The following is a 14,883-nucleotide window of genomic DNA, read 5'->3' on the forward strand; positions in this document are numbered from 1 at the left end:
CTCTCCCTTTAGCCAACTCTGTGTGCTTTGAGAATCCTTTGTCATGAAAAACAGTTTGCAAATAAGCCTGTATATGAAAAAAAAGAATGCAGAACAATATATAACAAAATTAAAGTGAAACTCCAGGAACAAAGTTTTTTTTTTCTTTTTTTGCTAGGTCTAGAGAAGTTATCCCTAATGCTTGTAAACTAGGTCTGGGTTATGGCTGGATTCTAAAGATGTTAGTTTTATTCATGCTGAATACTGTTAGCTGCAAGCTTCAAGCACAGTAACTGACTGTTTCGACTAGTCAACCATGAAGGATCGAAATACTAATCCTTCCCTACGTCATCCCGATCCATAAAAAGCTTTGTGTTTTTATTTGCAGAATGTAAGGCATTATTCCTTCTATACTGTGAAAATGATACAAGGCTTGCTTTGTCAATGAACCAGTAAAGAAATGGAGAGCAAGCGACTCAATCCTACACTGTAAACTAGCCGGAACAGTGGTTGATAGTATTATTCAGCATGAATTAAACTTGCATTTTCAGACTTCACCAGCATCCAGAACAGGTTTACAAGCATTAGAAAGAACTTGTCATGACCAGGCAAAGTGTAAAAAAAAAAAAACTTTTTTTTTTCTGAAGTTCTACTTTACACAAAGCCATCATCGTTTCTGCCTACAAAGGAACCACTAGTGGGGGCATGATAAAGTACCAGTGGACACTACATGGGAATATAAAACCACCTCATTCAGGCAGGTGTATGGCAAGACATTTTTCACAGCAGGTCCAGTCTGACAACTTCATCTTGGGGAGAACACCTAGAGAAGTACTTGGCACACAGAGGTGGCACTCACATGCTGGGTCTTAAACACAATTGAACAGCATAGAAAACAGTGCTTTAAAATCCGAGATTTGCCCAAAATTATGAAAAACTTGTCACTTGTTCAAATTATAGTGTATTTTCCTTATGCACCTTACCGTAACACTGTAAAGCCAACTTGATGTATCTCAGCGCTCGTCCATACTTCTGCAGGCTCATTGCGGCATCTGATAGTACATAATACGCTTTGGAAGACTTAATAATCAATTGCAGCTTCATTTTGAACTGCCAGGAGCCAGGGACAATGCCAGATCTGCTGGAACACTGTTTATCCGTACATTCCACTAGAATAGATAAGTAAAAGCAGGATGTATTGTTATTTTTTAGGTATAAAAGCTTTAGCGAGCAATTTCAGGCAAGAGCTAGAATGACCTAGCAAACTGCTAATGCTGTCCAGGAAACAATGCCAATGTGTTTTTCAGATTGTCCGGTACAATCTGAGGTTTATTCAGGCTTCTCAAACTCCTGGGTGGATCTCGCAGTGTAGCTTCCCTCGAGTATGGCCAAACTAGTGGGTGTCTGGGTCAGTGATTGGGCGAAAAGTGTGTACCAGGGAACACATTGGGCTGCATTTTCTTGAAACAGTAGAAACAGGGCAACTGTGTAAAGTGAATGACAGCATGAAAGTCAAAGAGTTTATCCAAGACTTTGTTAAAACAATTTTATGTTTGATTGGGGTGAATCTATAAAGTACAAACCAGCTAACAAATTTCTTCATGTTCTGGTTAAGGCAGAAAGGGTTGGATTTTTACAGTCTCCATCTTTCTTGGAAAGAATCTCCTGCACTTCCTGTCTAAAGATACAATAAGTTAGTGGTATTTTCCATAAAATGAAATCTTAGCTCTGACAGAGGTCACCAGAATAGCTGACAACTAAAACAGTTACCCTGTACTCCTTTTGCTGTGACAGGCAAAAACCTAGTTGCTGTGACTTTCACCACTGGTGACATGGGTTCTCAGGACAAATAAGTTAGATCTTCCCAACAGGGAACACAGAGCCCAGTAACAATCTGAGTTCTAAGTCTAATCACCTTAAACTGGCAAATTAAAACTATTAGCTACTAAGGAATTTGGCTGCTTGTTGCCAATGTCAAACAGATAAAGGTGTAACCAAATTCTTCTTCGCTGCTTAAGCCGGCCATAAATGGACTGAATCTCTGCTGGTTCAGCAGGCAGTGGCTGAGCTTCATTCCATCAATGGGCAGGCTGATTGTTCCCAAGTCGATCCACTTGTACTTGGGTACAACTAACTTGCTAGATTTTAAGCATTTGATTACTTCCCACAGCTATGGCAGCTAGTAGTAATCACTGTATTCTGACACAACAGAAGAAGGGTCAGCCGCACACTGGAGGATAGATGAATATAGTGCTATGATTAAGCAAAAGATCGTGTGAAACGCGTTAACAAGTCCTGTATTCATGTCCTGGTGTTCTGTGTGTCCTATGGACCAATAAATACACACTATATTCATCTATCCTCCGGAGTGCGGCTGACCCTTCTTCCTATTGCATCGTGTGTGGTGGCGAACCAGAGCCTGCACCTGTCGTGGATTGATCTGGGTTGTTTGCCTGAGTGGTGTACCTTTTGTTCCTTGCACTGTATTCTGACGACAGAGAAAACTCCCCGTGCCCCCTTTCCCTGCTGGAAGAACACAATGCTGCTGCAGGAGGCATTCCCTCTTCGACACTGACTGTGTTGATGGAGAAAATAGAGAGATTTTCTTTCCTTCCATCCATGGCAGAAGGGAAGAAAATTGATTAATCTATGGCTTGACCACCCATTTTGGTTGCAGATATAAGTTTATATAATACGCAACTAAGCCACTCATCACTGCTTGGAGCACCCATTGGGTATAAGTTTTTTTGTTTTTTTTGGGGGGGGGGGTATTGCCCAGATTGGTCATAAAGAACTGTCCAAACATTTAATTTCAAAATGCGCAGAAAATTAATTCTTGATATCTGGATTACAAGATCTACTGCTAATTAGCGACACTCCCAGCTTCAGAACATGATGCAAAATTGTTAATAGTTTTTGAGCAGAGATGCAATATAACTTAGGGACACCCCAACTTTGATTTTGCAGCCACTTGGGGCCCCTCTACTGTTCACAGTTTCCTCCTGCATAGGTCAAGTACTACCAACAGAACTTCCCATTCTTTTATGGCAATTCAGAACATAGGAACAATGACTATAAAGGAGGAGATCTGGATGCTGAAGCTGCAGCAGGACAGGCAAAACAGTGGAAAGTTTTTTAGATTAAGTTCTTAATAGAGACCCAAGAAGTGAAGAAGACCGCTATGAAAACATTATGCATAATATAAAAACTACATGGATGGACAGGGTGAACGCTTACCCTTGTGTAGGAATAACTGCATCTGTTTCTCCAAACAATCAGAGACAACGTTTGCAGAATCGTCCTCATATTTCAGCGGGATCGGAGTGTTGGGGTCTGCCGCAGGCAGCTCCCCTTCTTTCTTAACACTTCCGTCAATAGACTTCAAGCCCTTAGAAGAACACAGACCATTACAGTTCTTGGAAAAAACATTCTGAGAAGACAAACTAAACATAGCAAGTCAGACAGTAAACTCACCTCCAAGACATAGCCAAGCACCAATCTGCAACGCTCCTCGGTGTCACTGCACACTGGAAATGCACAGCTCGGCTGGAAGACACAGCAAAACCAATGGGAAACCACAAGTTATTCCCCGATCCAAAGAAAATATATCCTAATTTTTCAGTTTACGGCATGCTGAATTACATGCAACTTTTCGCTTTGGTTCTGCTGACAAGATGTCCCCTAAATTTTCTTTTTTCACCCAACTGCTGCAGTTGTTACAAAGCCAAGTGTGGGTGCTGCTCTCACCTGATGGATCTCTAAACAGACATTCAGCAACTCCTGTGTGTGGAAGTGTAAAATCCCCAGTGCTCTACATCCACCAATACAAATAAATGTATGTACACAGCCGTGCCCGGGTTAGCAGCAGCTCCTTCTGAATAAGCATTTACCCACGCATGCGCTTACATCGCTTTTCGCTGAGTGCAAAAAGGAGCACACATGCAAGAATGGGTGAATTGCAATGCAGAAGCAATGGTTGGATAGATTGGCGTTTTGGTTTTTTTTATTCACTCATTTTGCCCTTGTGAATTATTTTTAGACTAAAAGTTATTCGTTTTTGACAGTTTCTGCAAATGTTGGGAAAATACAAAACAATGAGTAATGTGAAAAGCTGTGTGGAAAAACCCCTACAATTCAAGGTGGAACAATTCCTGCCTTTGGACATCTCTCCTTACCCTGATTTGATGGGTAGACTTGTACTTTTCTGGAACGGAGAGCTCTCGCACTGAATTAATGACAGCCACAGCCTTGCTGTCTTCAGAGGGGTTAGAAGTGGAGCTGTATGCTCCATTCTCATCACTGTCCCCCAACTCTTCCTCTTCTTCCTCCTCACTGTAGCTCTCATCAGAGTTACCATTGGAAGCAGCATCTATACCTTCCTCCTTCTTTGGCTCCAGCTGGAAAAGCTCTGACAGCATGTAGTTGGCTGAAGCAATAATCTGAGGATTAAAAAAAAAAAACAAATCAAAAGGATAGAGCTACATTAATAAAAATACAAATAAAATATACATATAGTCTGAAATCTTCTGTCATCACCATTCAGCAAATGTACTTACTGAAGCCAGTAGGGTTAAATAAATATATATCCATCTGGATTAAGAGGTCACTTAAAGCAGACTTTGAGTTAAGGAAAAAAGGTCTGCCTATGTGTCATCCCCCACCCACTAATTACAAAATGGTGGAAGTAAAAAATAAATAAATACTGACAGTATTAGTTACCTTATGCACTGGATTCTGGTGGTCTTGTCTAGAAAGCTGAGGAACTGAAATCCTGAAAGACTCTGAACTTTACCAAGATCCCACTGTGAGGCCAGTGACATCAGCAACAGGAAGCGTCTGGATTTCAGGAGTAAGGCTACGTTCACACTAGCCTTGTGTGCAGGCGGCAGAGAGGCGTTTGGGAAGCGTTTTTACCGCTTCCCAAACGCCTCTGCCACCTCTGCACATAACAGCACATAGTGCTGTTCTAACAGGAGCGTTGCGTCGCGGCAAAACGGACGCCTCTGGTCGAGTCAGGAGGCTTTGAAGCCTCCTATTCTCGTCTATGGTGCCGCTCCGCAAACGCCCGGCCGGCGTTTGCGGTGCGGTTGCGACGCGGTTGCGGGGCGTTTGCGGAGCGGTAACACCACTCAAATGCATTATAGGCGTTTGTGGGGCGTTATTAACGCTCGGCAAACGCCTAGCAACCGCCGCTAAACCGCGCATGCGGCGTGTTTGCCGAGCGTTAAAAACGCTCCGCAAACACCGGACCAACGCTTGCCAAACGCTATAGGGGCGTTTGGCAAGCGTTGGCAAAACAGCCTAGTGTGAACGAGCCCAAAGGCAAGTAATTTGTGTGTGCTGGCATGGGGTTTTTTTTTGGTTTTGTTTTCTTTTACCCATTTACTCCAAAATACACTTACATGGCAGAGTACACAGCAGAAAGTACATACATGGTGTCCAAGGTATTAAGGAACAGTAAAAATATAACATGTAGATCTTATTGAAAAAATACAAAAGTAATACAATCACTTAGCAACAATATCCAATGTGTCAAAAGCCAGGTAAAGAGTGGGGGTCGAGAGAGTAGAAAGACCCCAAAACTAACAATGCTTCTGCTTAAAGAAATATGTTACCATAATCCCAGACCCCAAATCTGAGCTTCAACCAAAGCACATGGTGAACCTGGTTCACTATCAGACCGAGTACAGAAAGGAGATATTTCTTTCTTCATTTTCACCAATTAGTTCACAAAAAGTTTCACTTGTTCGAATGATTGACATATTATATGTTGTTATCCTGGTTTTTGGCCATGGTAAAACCTACCACACTGTAAACAAGATTATAGTACAAAGGTCACAGCTAAGTTTAGCAACTTGCTTACTTTTGAAGAAGCACCATATACATTACCTGAGGATGTCTTCCTTTATCCACCAACTTCAGGCAGTTTAATAATAGTGTACGAATAGTTCCATAATGTTTCCTGTTTTGCATTTTCTTCATCATCATATTACAAGCCACCCTAAAGTAAAGAAAAAAAAAAAAAAAATAGAGCAACAGACCACTGCAATGGACATAGCTACCAGTAGATGGCATGAGTGTACATCTCTACACAGCGGGAGTAAGCACAGTATTTTCAAGCTGCCTTGCAGCGGCTGTAGCGGGTTTTACAGAGTTCCACATCATGATGAATATTTTACAGAGCAACACCCCAGAGAAGTTTCAGTTTTGTTTTCTAATGTACTCTAGAGAAATATCACAGCTAACACAGATTAAAACTACAAACGTGTTCAAAGTCATAAAGGCTTTTATTGATGTTATTATTGAAATAGGATTGAGGGATGGATTTTAATTATCTAACTCATCAGCAGTTAATTATACTTCAGGGGCTCGTTTAATATTCCGCTGGGACATGCTTTGCACCTCTTGTCAATTTCTAAGATCTGCACAGATATACAGTAAATATTATAACCTGTTACAGCACAGAGGGCTACACAAAGCATATTAGGACACTGTAAATGGAGACTGAAAAAACTCTGAAATCCACATTTGGTCATAAAATCATACTGTGCTGCTATGAATTGGTAGGGCCAAGGAATTGGGTCATATAGTTCCTATATAGTGCTGCTTGTGGAATTCCTTCCCTTTCCTTATTATATACGTCCCATGGCATCAACTGTATACACAAAGCAAAAACACAGGTAAAGATCTACACTTTTTTTTTTTTTTTTTTTTTTTTTTTTTTTTAATAGACAGCCATCTTTTATTTTTTTTTTAAAAATACCTTATTACAATTTTTTTATTTTATAAAGCTTACTCATAGAACTAGTAGCACTTTAGTTATATACATTTACTTCTCTACTTATACAACATAACCACACTGCTTTACTTTGTTGTTAAAATGTTTCACTTTTAACTGACAGATCATATTTAAAGCAAATACTGTAAGGAGGCAGCAGGGAGGTCTTCTCTAGATAGAAAAAAGTAATACCAAAATATAGATCTCTCCAATTCATATATAAAACACACACCAACAACAGGTATAGTAGGCCCTGAAAAAGGGATTCTAACAGGTGGACAAGGACAATGGAATAGCTTTATTGCACCATTTTGGAGAATCACAATCTGCCTTCACAAAAGGTGTGCAATAAAGCTTTTACATCGCCCTCATTTTCATCTATGAAAGCCCATTAAAGTATCTTGAATACCTGTTGGTGTGTGTTGGTGTGTGTGTGTGTGTATTTATTGGGAAAAAAAACCTTGGAGGTTGACAGATAAATGCTGGATTAAGTTTTCCCAAAGATGATCGTTTTAGTGTATTTTGGTTTCATGTTTGATGCAAATGAGAACAGGGAGTTATGAGTGTTAATGTTGGCTGGATCCTGGAGTTCAGCTTTAGGCTCCATGCACACTATCATTTTTTTTTTTTTTTTTTTTAAGCTACAAAAAGCTGGAAAAAAAAAAACACGGAGTAAAAAAGCATTTTAGAAGCAGTTTATTAGCATTTTTACAGTAAATGTAGAAAAAAAAAAAAAAGCTGTTAGGAGCGATTTAGTAGCATACAAAAAAACTCTACAAAAACAAATTTTCTTTCTGCTCCTAGACGATGAAGCTAAAAAAAAAAAGCTAATAGCCTAAAAGTAGTGTGCATGGACACATAGAATAACACTAGCTTCTAGGAGCAGGGAAAAAAAACAAAAAACCGCTAGTGTGCATGGAGCATTAATCTCCTAAGAGATCAGTGACAAAAGGCAGCATCATCAGAAAAATAATGTAAAAGACCATCAGAACACTAGGAAAGATGCGACTGCTAAGAAGACACTTACTTGTAGAGGAGAACAGCCACTGGCATGGTGAATGGGTTCTGATATTTGTCCTCTGTTTCTTCACACAAAGTAGTGAGGTCATACAGTTTTACTATATCACTACCGCTGGCTGCCAAAAAACACAAATACCACCACATGATGGTCGGACATCACACTAATTATCACAGCTAGAAGATAATTAATTACTGGTGCACTGTACTACAAGTGTGACCCCTATGCTGAAAAGGCAACAGCTCTGATCTATTTGAAACTTTTTTTTTTTTAAATGAAAAAAGATTCACATGAGCAAAACAATACTACAATACACAATACTACACTTTCAAAGTTAGCCAGAAAAAACTAACTATTAAGAAGTGTCAATTACTTAGGTTATTGTTGCATACATTTACAGATATATGCAGAGACCACACTGCCACATCCAGGCACCTCTGATAAATGTGGTCCTTAACACTAATCTGAGTTCCCAGCTAGGGAAGGTACAGCAACACATCAGAAGCCCAGACATCGCTGCAAGGCGGCTGAAGACTTCCATTGTTACTTTTTTAGATTTAGTACAGACGCATACTGGAAGTATTCAGATGCTTTGGAGAGGCGATCTCTGGGCTTCTGGCATGTTGCTGTAAGATTAAGGAGAAAAAAAAGGCTGCTTCCAGATGAGCTTGCTCTCCGTAAGGCAGCAGATGAACATTTTGTCCCTGAACTTGACATGTTGAAAACAGAAAAGAAAATGGGGAAGAGTAAGGATTTACTATGACAGGGGCCATATTGTTATAGTAGAAGACTGGGTCAAAGCAACTCCAAAACTGCACTTCTTGTGGAATGTTTCCGGGCTCAGGTGATCAGTACCTTCCAAACGTTGTCCAAGGAAGGAAAACTGGCAAACTAAGGAGAGGGTCATGGACAGTCAAGGCTCACTGACGCATGGAGAGAGCAAAGGATGACCTGTGTAATCCAATCCAATAGAAAAGCTACCGTAGTTCAAATTGCTGAAAAAGTGCATGTAGTTTCCAACAGAAAGGTTTCAGAACTCCTAGTGCATCATATTTTGTTGCGTATGGGGCTGTATAGCTGTAAACTGGTCAGGGTGCTCATGCAGACCCATGCCCATAGTCAAAAGCAGCTATAATGAGCACACGAACATCAGAACAGTACCACAGTTAAACGTACTGGATGTTGCTTTATCTTCTGTTTTGAAAATCTTTCATAAAGAAAGATTATACAAAAAAAAGAAGAAGATCAAGATACCACAGAGCAATAGAAGAAGGTGGCCTAGTCTGATGTATATATTAGAGTTAGAAACCAAACTAATCAGAGGTGCCCTGATATGGCAGAGTGGCTTCAGATTAACCTGAATTAATATATACAGTATATTAAAAAAAACAAACAAACATTATGATAGATGTACTCACATTGTTAAAAAGTTAACTAAATGTAATAAAAATTGGTGTGTGACTGTCCTATAGTCACTCAACCACTGTGCATTGTACCCTTCCAACAGTATAGTTACCATAGTCTCAAAAAAAAAAAAAAAAAAAAAACTGTCCTAAATGAAATGATCTACAAGTAGTCTATCATAAGAACTACATTTCTAAAATCACTGTTCAGTTTGAAATTGATTTTTTATTTTTTTTAAACCACATACTGCTGCTAATTCTAAATGAAAAATAGCAACACATTAAAAAAAAAAAAAAAAAAAAGTCACACTCAAAAAGAAGGACAGTAAAAATTAAAGAGTTTATCTCATGAGGGATTAAATCTTCAATTCTGATCCTTTTCCCGTTGCTTGGTTAGTAAAGTCCCCCCATTTCTCTGGGCCGGGAAGACACCTCGACTCTCACAACTGACCCTGCACTACTTCCTATTATTCGCGGTGGTCTAGCGCTCCCCCATTTACAGTGCTGAGCATAAACGAGTGAACCCCTTTTAAAATGTAAGATTTTAATCAATATGTCAATGAACACAAGAACAATTTCCAAAATTGTTTTACAAAACTGGGTTTTATAGAACATTTGTTTCGCTCATTATATGAAAGTAAGATTAATAAAATAACTTAGATTACAAAATCTTCAGTTTTACGCAAATTAGTTGATGCAAAAATGAATACACCCCACAACAAAAACTACTCCATCTAGTATTTTGTATGACCTCCATGATTTGTAAGAACAGCACCAAGTTTTCTAGGCATGTTAAAAAGTTGGCGACATATTGCAACATCTATCTTTTTCCATTCTTCAAGAACGACCTCTTTTAAAGCCTGGATGTTGGATGGAGAGTGATGCTCAGCTTGTCTTCTCACAATTCCCCATAGGGATTCGATTGGGTTCAGATCAGGAGACATACTTGGCCACTAGGTCACTTTCATCCTGTTCTTCTTCAGAAATGCAACAGAGGCCTTAGATGTATGTTTTGGATCATTGTCATGTTGGAAAAAACATGACGACCAAGGGCACGGAGTGATGGTAGCATCTTCTCTTTCAATATAGAGAAGTACATCTGTGAATTTATGATACCATGTTTCACTGTAGGCACCATGCACTTTTTTTTATACTCCTCACCTTTACGAAGCCATACAGTTTTGAAGCAATCAGTTACAAAAACAATTATCTTTGTCTCATCACTCCAGATTACGGAGTTACAGTAGTCTTCTTTTTCAGCATGGGCCCTGGCAAATTCTAGGCAGGCTCTTTTGTGCATGGGCTCTCCGGCTTCCTTCATGGATGACACCCATGCATGACATTCCTCTGCAGTGCACACCGTTTTGTGTCACAGGAAACAATCACCCCAGTTTGGCTTTCTACCTCTTTAGCTAACTGCAGTGAACTTACATGACAATTTTCTTCTCATCAGAAGATGCTGCTGTCGAGGTGTTAACCACTGGACAGCCTGCACATCTCTGTGATGGTTGCAGTTCCATTTTGTTAATTATTTTGTATCACTTTTGCTACGGTATTCTGACTGATAAGTAGAGCTTTGCTGACCTTCTTGTAGCCTTCACCTTTCTTGTGTAAAGAACTTATTTTCTCTTTCTCAAGCCTTGTGACATTTCTCTTCCATGTGGTGTCATTGCTGACAGCATGAAATGGGAAGGGATTTTCTTTGTTAAGCATCGCCATTTATGATCAACTGTCTGCTGTACACCTGTTTAATGAATAATTAGACTCACCTATAGTTGAATTCTTGTCAATTAGGATTTTGTTGTCTAAAATTTAGTTTTGCTCCTAAGACTTTCATTGCAGTGTATCCATTTTTGAAACATGGTCTTGTATGAATTTGTTAGAAAAAATACTTTTTTTATGCATGCAAATTACCAGATATTGTTTGAAATCAATGGCCCACATTTGGAGGAGCATTTTGTAGTCTAGTGTCTCTTAGAAAATGTTGATTCTGAAAGGAAAGGTTTTCTGACAAATCTGTTGGGGTGTACTCATTTACGCTGAGCTTTGTATTATAGTATTTTTGAGCAGCTGTATTAGTTACAATGCTATGGTGGCTCTCCCAGCCTCGAGATAATCTGGCAGTAATCCTGGAGGCTGCTTTATGCTGAATTTAGTAACCTAGAATACAGAGGTCTGACCTTGAATGCAGCCATCACTACTCCTATGCGGACAACCTTGAAAGTTTGGAAACAGGCTAGAGTACGCTACGGGTTGGAAAATGTTTACTCTCCATATACTCCACTTTGGGGGTAATCCCTCCCTGCCTCACCTGTTCACTGTGCTGGATCTTGTCATATGGGTTCTCTATGGTATAAAGATATTTAGACATACTGCCAAGCGGTGTCCTTCTAACCTTCGATGACCTGAAATGCATGTATAATCTGCCTAATCGGATGTTCTTCTGATTCCTGCAACTGTGACATGATTGCTGCTCTGCCTACCCTTAAAACTGATCCTCTGGAGTTTTTGCTAATGGAGGGGGATCTCCCTAAGCAACTGTCCTCCTTACTCCACCCATTGACCTCTGCCAGAATGGCCTCCGTCTATGTCAAATGGCACATGAATTACCCATTTCTTTTGGAAGATGACTTGGAGGTTTGTCTTTTGCAATATGTCCCTTCTACCATGATATCTGCACAGATCACTTCCTACAGCTGAAATTTATTCAAAGGGTGTATTATACCCCACAACGTCTGGCTGCAATTTATCCTGGAAAATAGACTGCTTGTTCCCGATGTGATCTTGACGTTGGTTCTTATACACGTACAGTCAAGGAAATCAGTATTTGATCCCCTGCTGATTTTGAATGTTTGCCCAATCACAAAGAAATGATCAGTCTATAAATCAAATGGTAGGTGTATTGTGACACAGAGACAGAATAGCAACTAAAAATTCAAAAGAAATGCATGTCTAACAAATTATGCACGGATTTGCATATTCATGAGGGAAATAAGTATTTGATCCCCTATCATGCAGCAGGATTTCTGCCTACCAGGTGTCTTTCATACAGGTAACAAGCTGAGATTAGAAGCAGTCTCTTAAAGGGAGTGCTGCTAATCTCATTTTGTTACCTGTATAAAAGACACCTGTCCACAGGAGCAATCAAACAATCAGATTCCAAACTCTCCACCATGGCAAAGACTAAAGAGCTGTCCAAGGATGTCAGGGACAAGATTGTAGACCTACACAAGGCTGGACTGGGCTACAAAACTATCGCCAAGTAGCTTGGTGAGAAGGTGACAACAGTTGGTGCAATCATTCGCAAATGGAAGAAACACAAAACAACTGTCAGTCTCCCTAGATCTGGTGCACCATGCGAGATCTCACCTCGTGGAGTCTCAATGATCATGACAACAGTGAGGAATCATCCCAGAACTACACATGAGGATCTTGTCAATGATCTCCAGGCAGCTGGGACCACAGTCACCAAGAAAACAATTGATAACACACTACGCCGACAAGGATTGAAATCCTGCAGTGCCCACAAGGTCCCTCTGCTCAAGAAAGCACATGTCCAGGACCGTCTGAAGTTTGCAACTGAGCATCTGAATGATGCAGAGGTGGACTGGTTGAAAGTGTTGTGGTCAGATGAGACCAAAATCGAGCTCTTTGGCATCAACTCACCGTGTTTGGAGGAAGAGGAATGCTGCCTATGACCCCAAGAACACCATCCCAACTGTCAAACTTGGTGGTGGAAACATTCTGCTATGGGGGTGTTTTTCTGCTAAGGGAACCACTGCACTGCATCAAAGAGACGATGGACGGGGCAATGTACCGTCAAATCTTGGGTGAGAACCTTCTTCCCTCAGCCAGGGCATTGAAAATGGGTCGTGGTTGGGTGTTCCAGCATGACAATGAACCAAAACACACGGCAAAGGCAAGAGACCTTAACCCGATTGAAAATCTGTGGAAGGAGCTGAAAGTTCAAGCTGCCAAACGTCAGCCACCAAACTTTAAAGACTTGGAGAGGATCTGCCAAGAGGAGTGGGCCAAAATCCCTCCTGAGATGTGTGCAAACCTGGTGGCCAACTACAGGAAACATCTGACCTCTGATTGCCAACAAGGGATTTGTACTAAGTCATGTTTTGTGAAGGGGATCAAATACTTATTTCCCTCATGAAAATGCAAATCAGTGCATAATTTGTTAGACATGCATTTCTTTTGAATATTTGTTGCTATTCTGTCTCTGTGTTACAATACACTACCATTAGATTTTTAGACTGATCATTTCTTTGTGAGTGGGCAAACATTCAAAATCAGAGGGGATCAAATACTTATTTCCTTCACTGTATGTTCTGGTCTTGCTCCAGGCCTCAATCCTACTGAACTGGGGTGCTAGATACCATCAATGTGGGTAGTAATTTTTCCATGAATGCAAAGAAAACAAAAAGAGGGCGCACCAGCCTAGTGCATGATCGTAAAAAAATATTTATTAAAAGGATAAAAAAGTGAGTATCATATAACAATGGACATATAAGACAAAAGGCACATCACACTAAACAGCAATGTCCAATCCACACTGCATCGAAGTCCAAAAAATGGAACCCTGGACTTCCAACTGGCTAATGTGTTTCGGAGACTCAGAGCTCTGAGGAAGAGGCCGAGTCCTCGAAAAGTGTTAGCCAGTTGGAAGTCCAGGGTTCCATTTTTTGGAATGAGACGATGGATGATGTCCTGGGGTATTTCCTCCTAAATCTGGACCAGGGCATCACTGAGCTCCTGGACAGTCTGATGTGCAATCTGGCAGTGTCTGATGGACCGAAACATGATATCCCAGAGGTGTTCTATGGGATTTAGGTCAGGCGAGCGTGGGAACCATTCAATGGTATCAATTCCTTCATCCTCCAGGAACTGCCTTCATACTCTCACCATATGATGCCAGTCACTGCGAAGCACCAGGGGGAACCCAGGACCCACTGCACAGCGTAGGGTCTGACAATTGCTCCAAGGATTTCATCCTGATACCTAATGGCAGTCAGGGTGCCATTGGCTAGCCTGGAGAGGTCTTAGCGTCCCTCCATGGATATACCTCCCCAGACAGACAATCATTGACCCACCACCAAAACATTAATGCTGCACAATGTTACAGGCAGCATAATGTTCTCCGTGGCTTCTCCAAACCCTTTCACGTCTGTCACTTGTGCTCAGGGGGAACCTGCTCTCATCTGTGAAAAGCAAAGGGCGCCAGTGGTGGACCTGCCAATTCTGGTGTTCAAAGGCAAATGCCAATCGAGCTCTTATGGTGCCGGGCAGTGAGCAGAGTAGAGGACGTCGGGCCCTCGGGCCACCCTCATGAAGTCTTTTTCTAAGTGTTTGGTCAGAGACATTCACAGGAGTGTCCTGCTGGAGGTCATTTTGTAGGGCTCTGGCAGTGCTCATCCTGTCCTCCTTGCACAAAGGAGCAGATACTAGTCCTGCTGATAGGTTAAGCACCTTCTACGGCCCTGTCCTGCTCTCCTAGAGTAACTGCCTGTCTCCTGGAATCGCCTCCATGTTCTTGAGACTGTGCTGGGAGACACAGCAAACCTTCTGGCAATGGCACGTATTGATGGGCCATCCTGAAGGAGTTGGACTGCCTGTGCAACCTCTGTAGGGTCCAGGTATCACCTGTCTCGTTGCCCATCTAGTGCACCTGTTGTTAATTTCATGAACACCAAAGCAGC

The 14,883-nt window shown here is 41.1% G+C and overlaps 1 protein-coding gene across 1 annotated transcript in view; it reads right to left on the reverse strand.

Annotated features, from left to right (window-relative positions):
• Window positions 1–14,883, reverse strand: part of EDRF1 (erythroid differentiation regulatory factor 1) — a 98,650-nt gene that overhangs the window by 56,743 nt on the left and 27,024 nt on the right. Inside the window, exons 13-18 of the mRNA XM_089669742.1 lie at window positions 7,785–7,893; window positions 5,869–5,980; window positions 4,155–4,418; window positions 3,454–3,525; window positions 3,217–3,367; window positions 963–1,148 (exon numbers count right to left, since the gene is read on the reverse strand). Coding sequence (XP_089525868.1) covers window positions 963–1,148; window positions 3,217–3,367; window positions 3,454–3,525; window positions 4,155–4,418; window positions 5,869–5,980; window positions 7,785–7,893 — 894 coding nt within the window. The remainder of the gene's footprint in view (window positions 1–962; window positions 1,149–3,216; window positions 3,368–3,453; window positions 3,526–4,154; window positions 4,419–5,868; window positions 5,981–7,784; window positions 7,894–14,883) is intronic.

The sequence above is a fragment of the Staurois parvus genome, unplaced genomic scaffold, assembly GCF_062004578.1.
Source record: "Staurois parvus isolate SC_StPar_1 unplaced genomic scaffold, SC_StPar_1.0 ptg000009l, whole genome shotgun sequence".
Taxonomy (NCBI): domain Eukaryota; kingdom Metazoa; phylum Chordata; class Amphibia; order Anura; family Ranidae; genus Staurois; species Staurois parvus.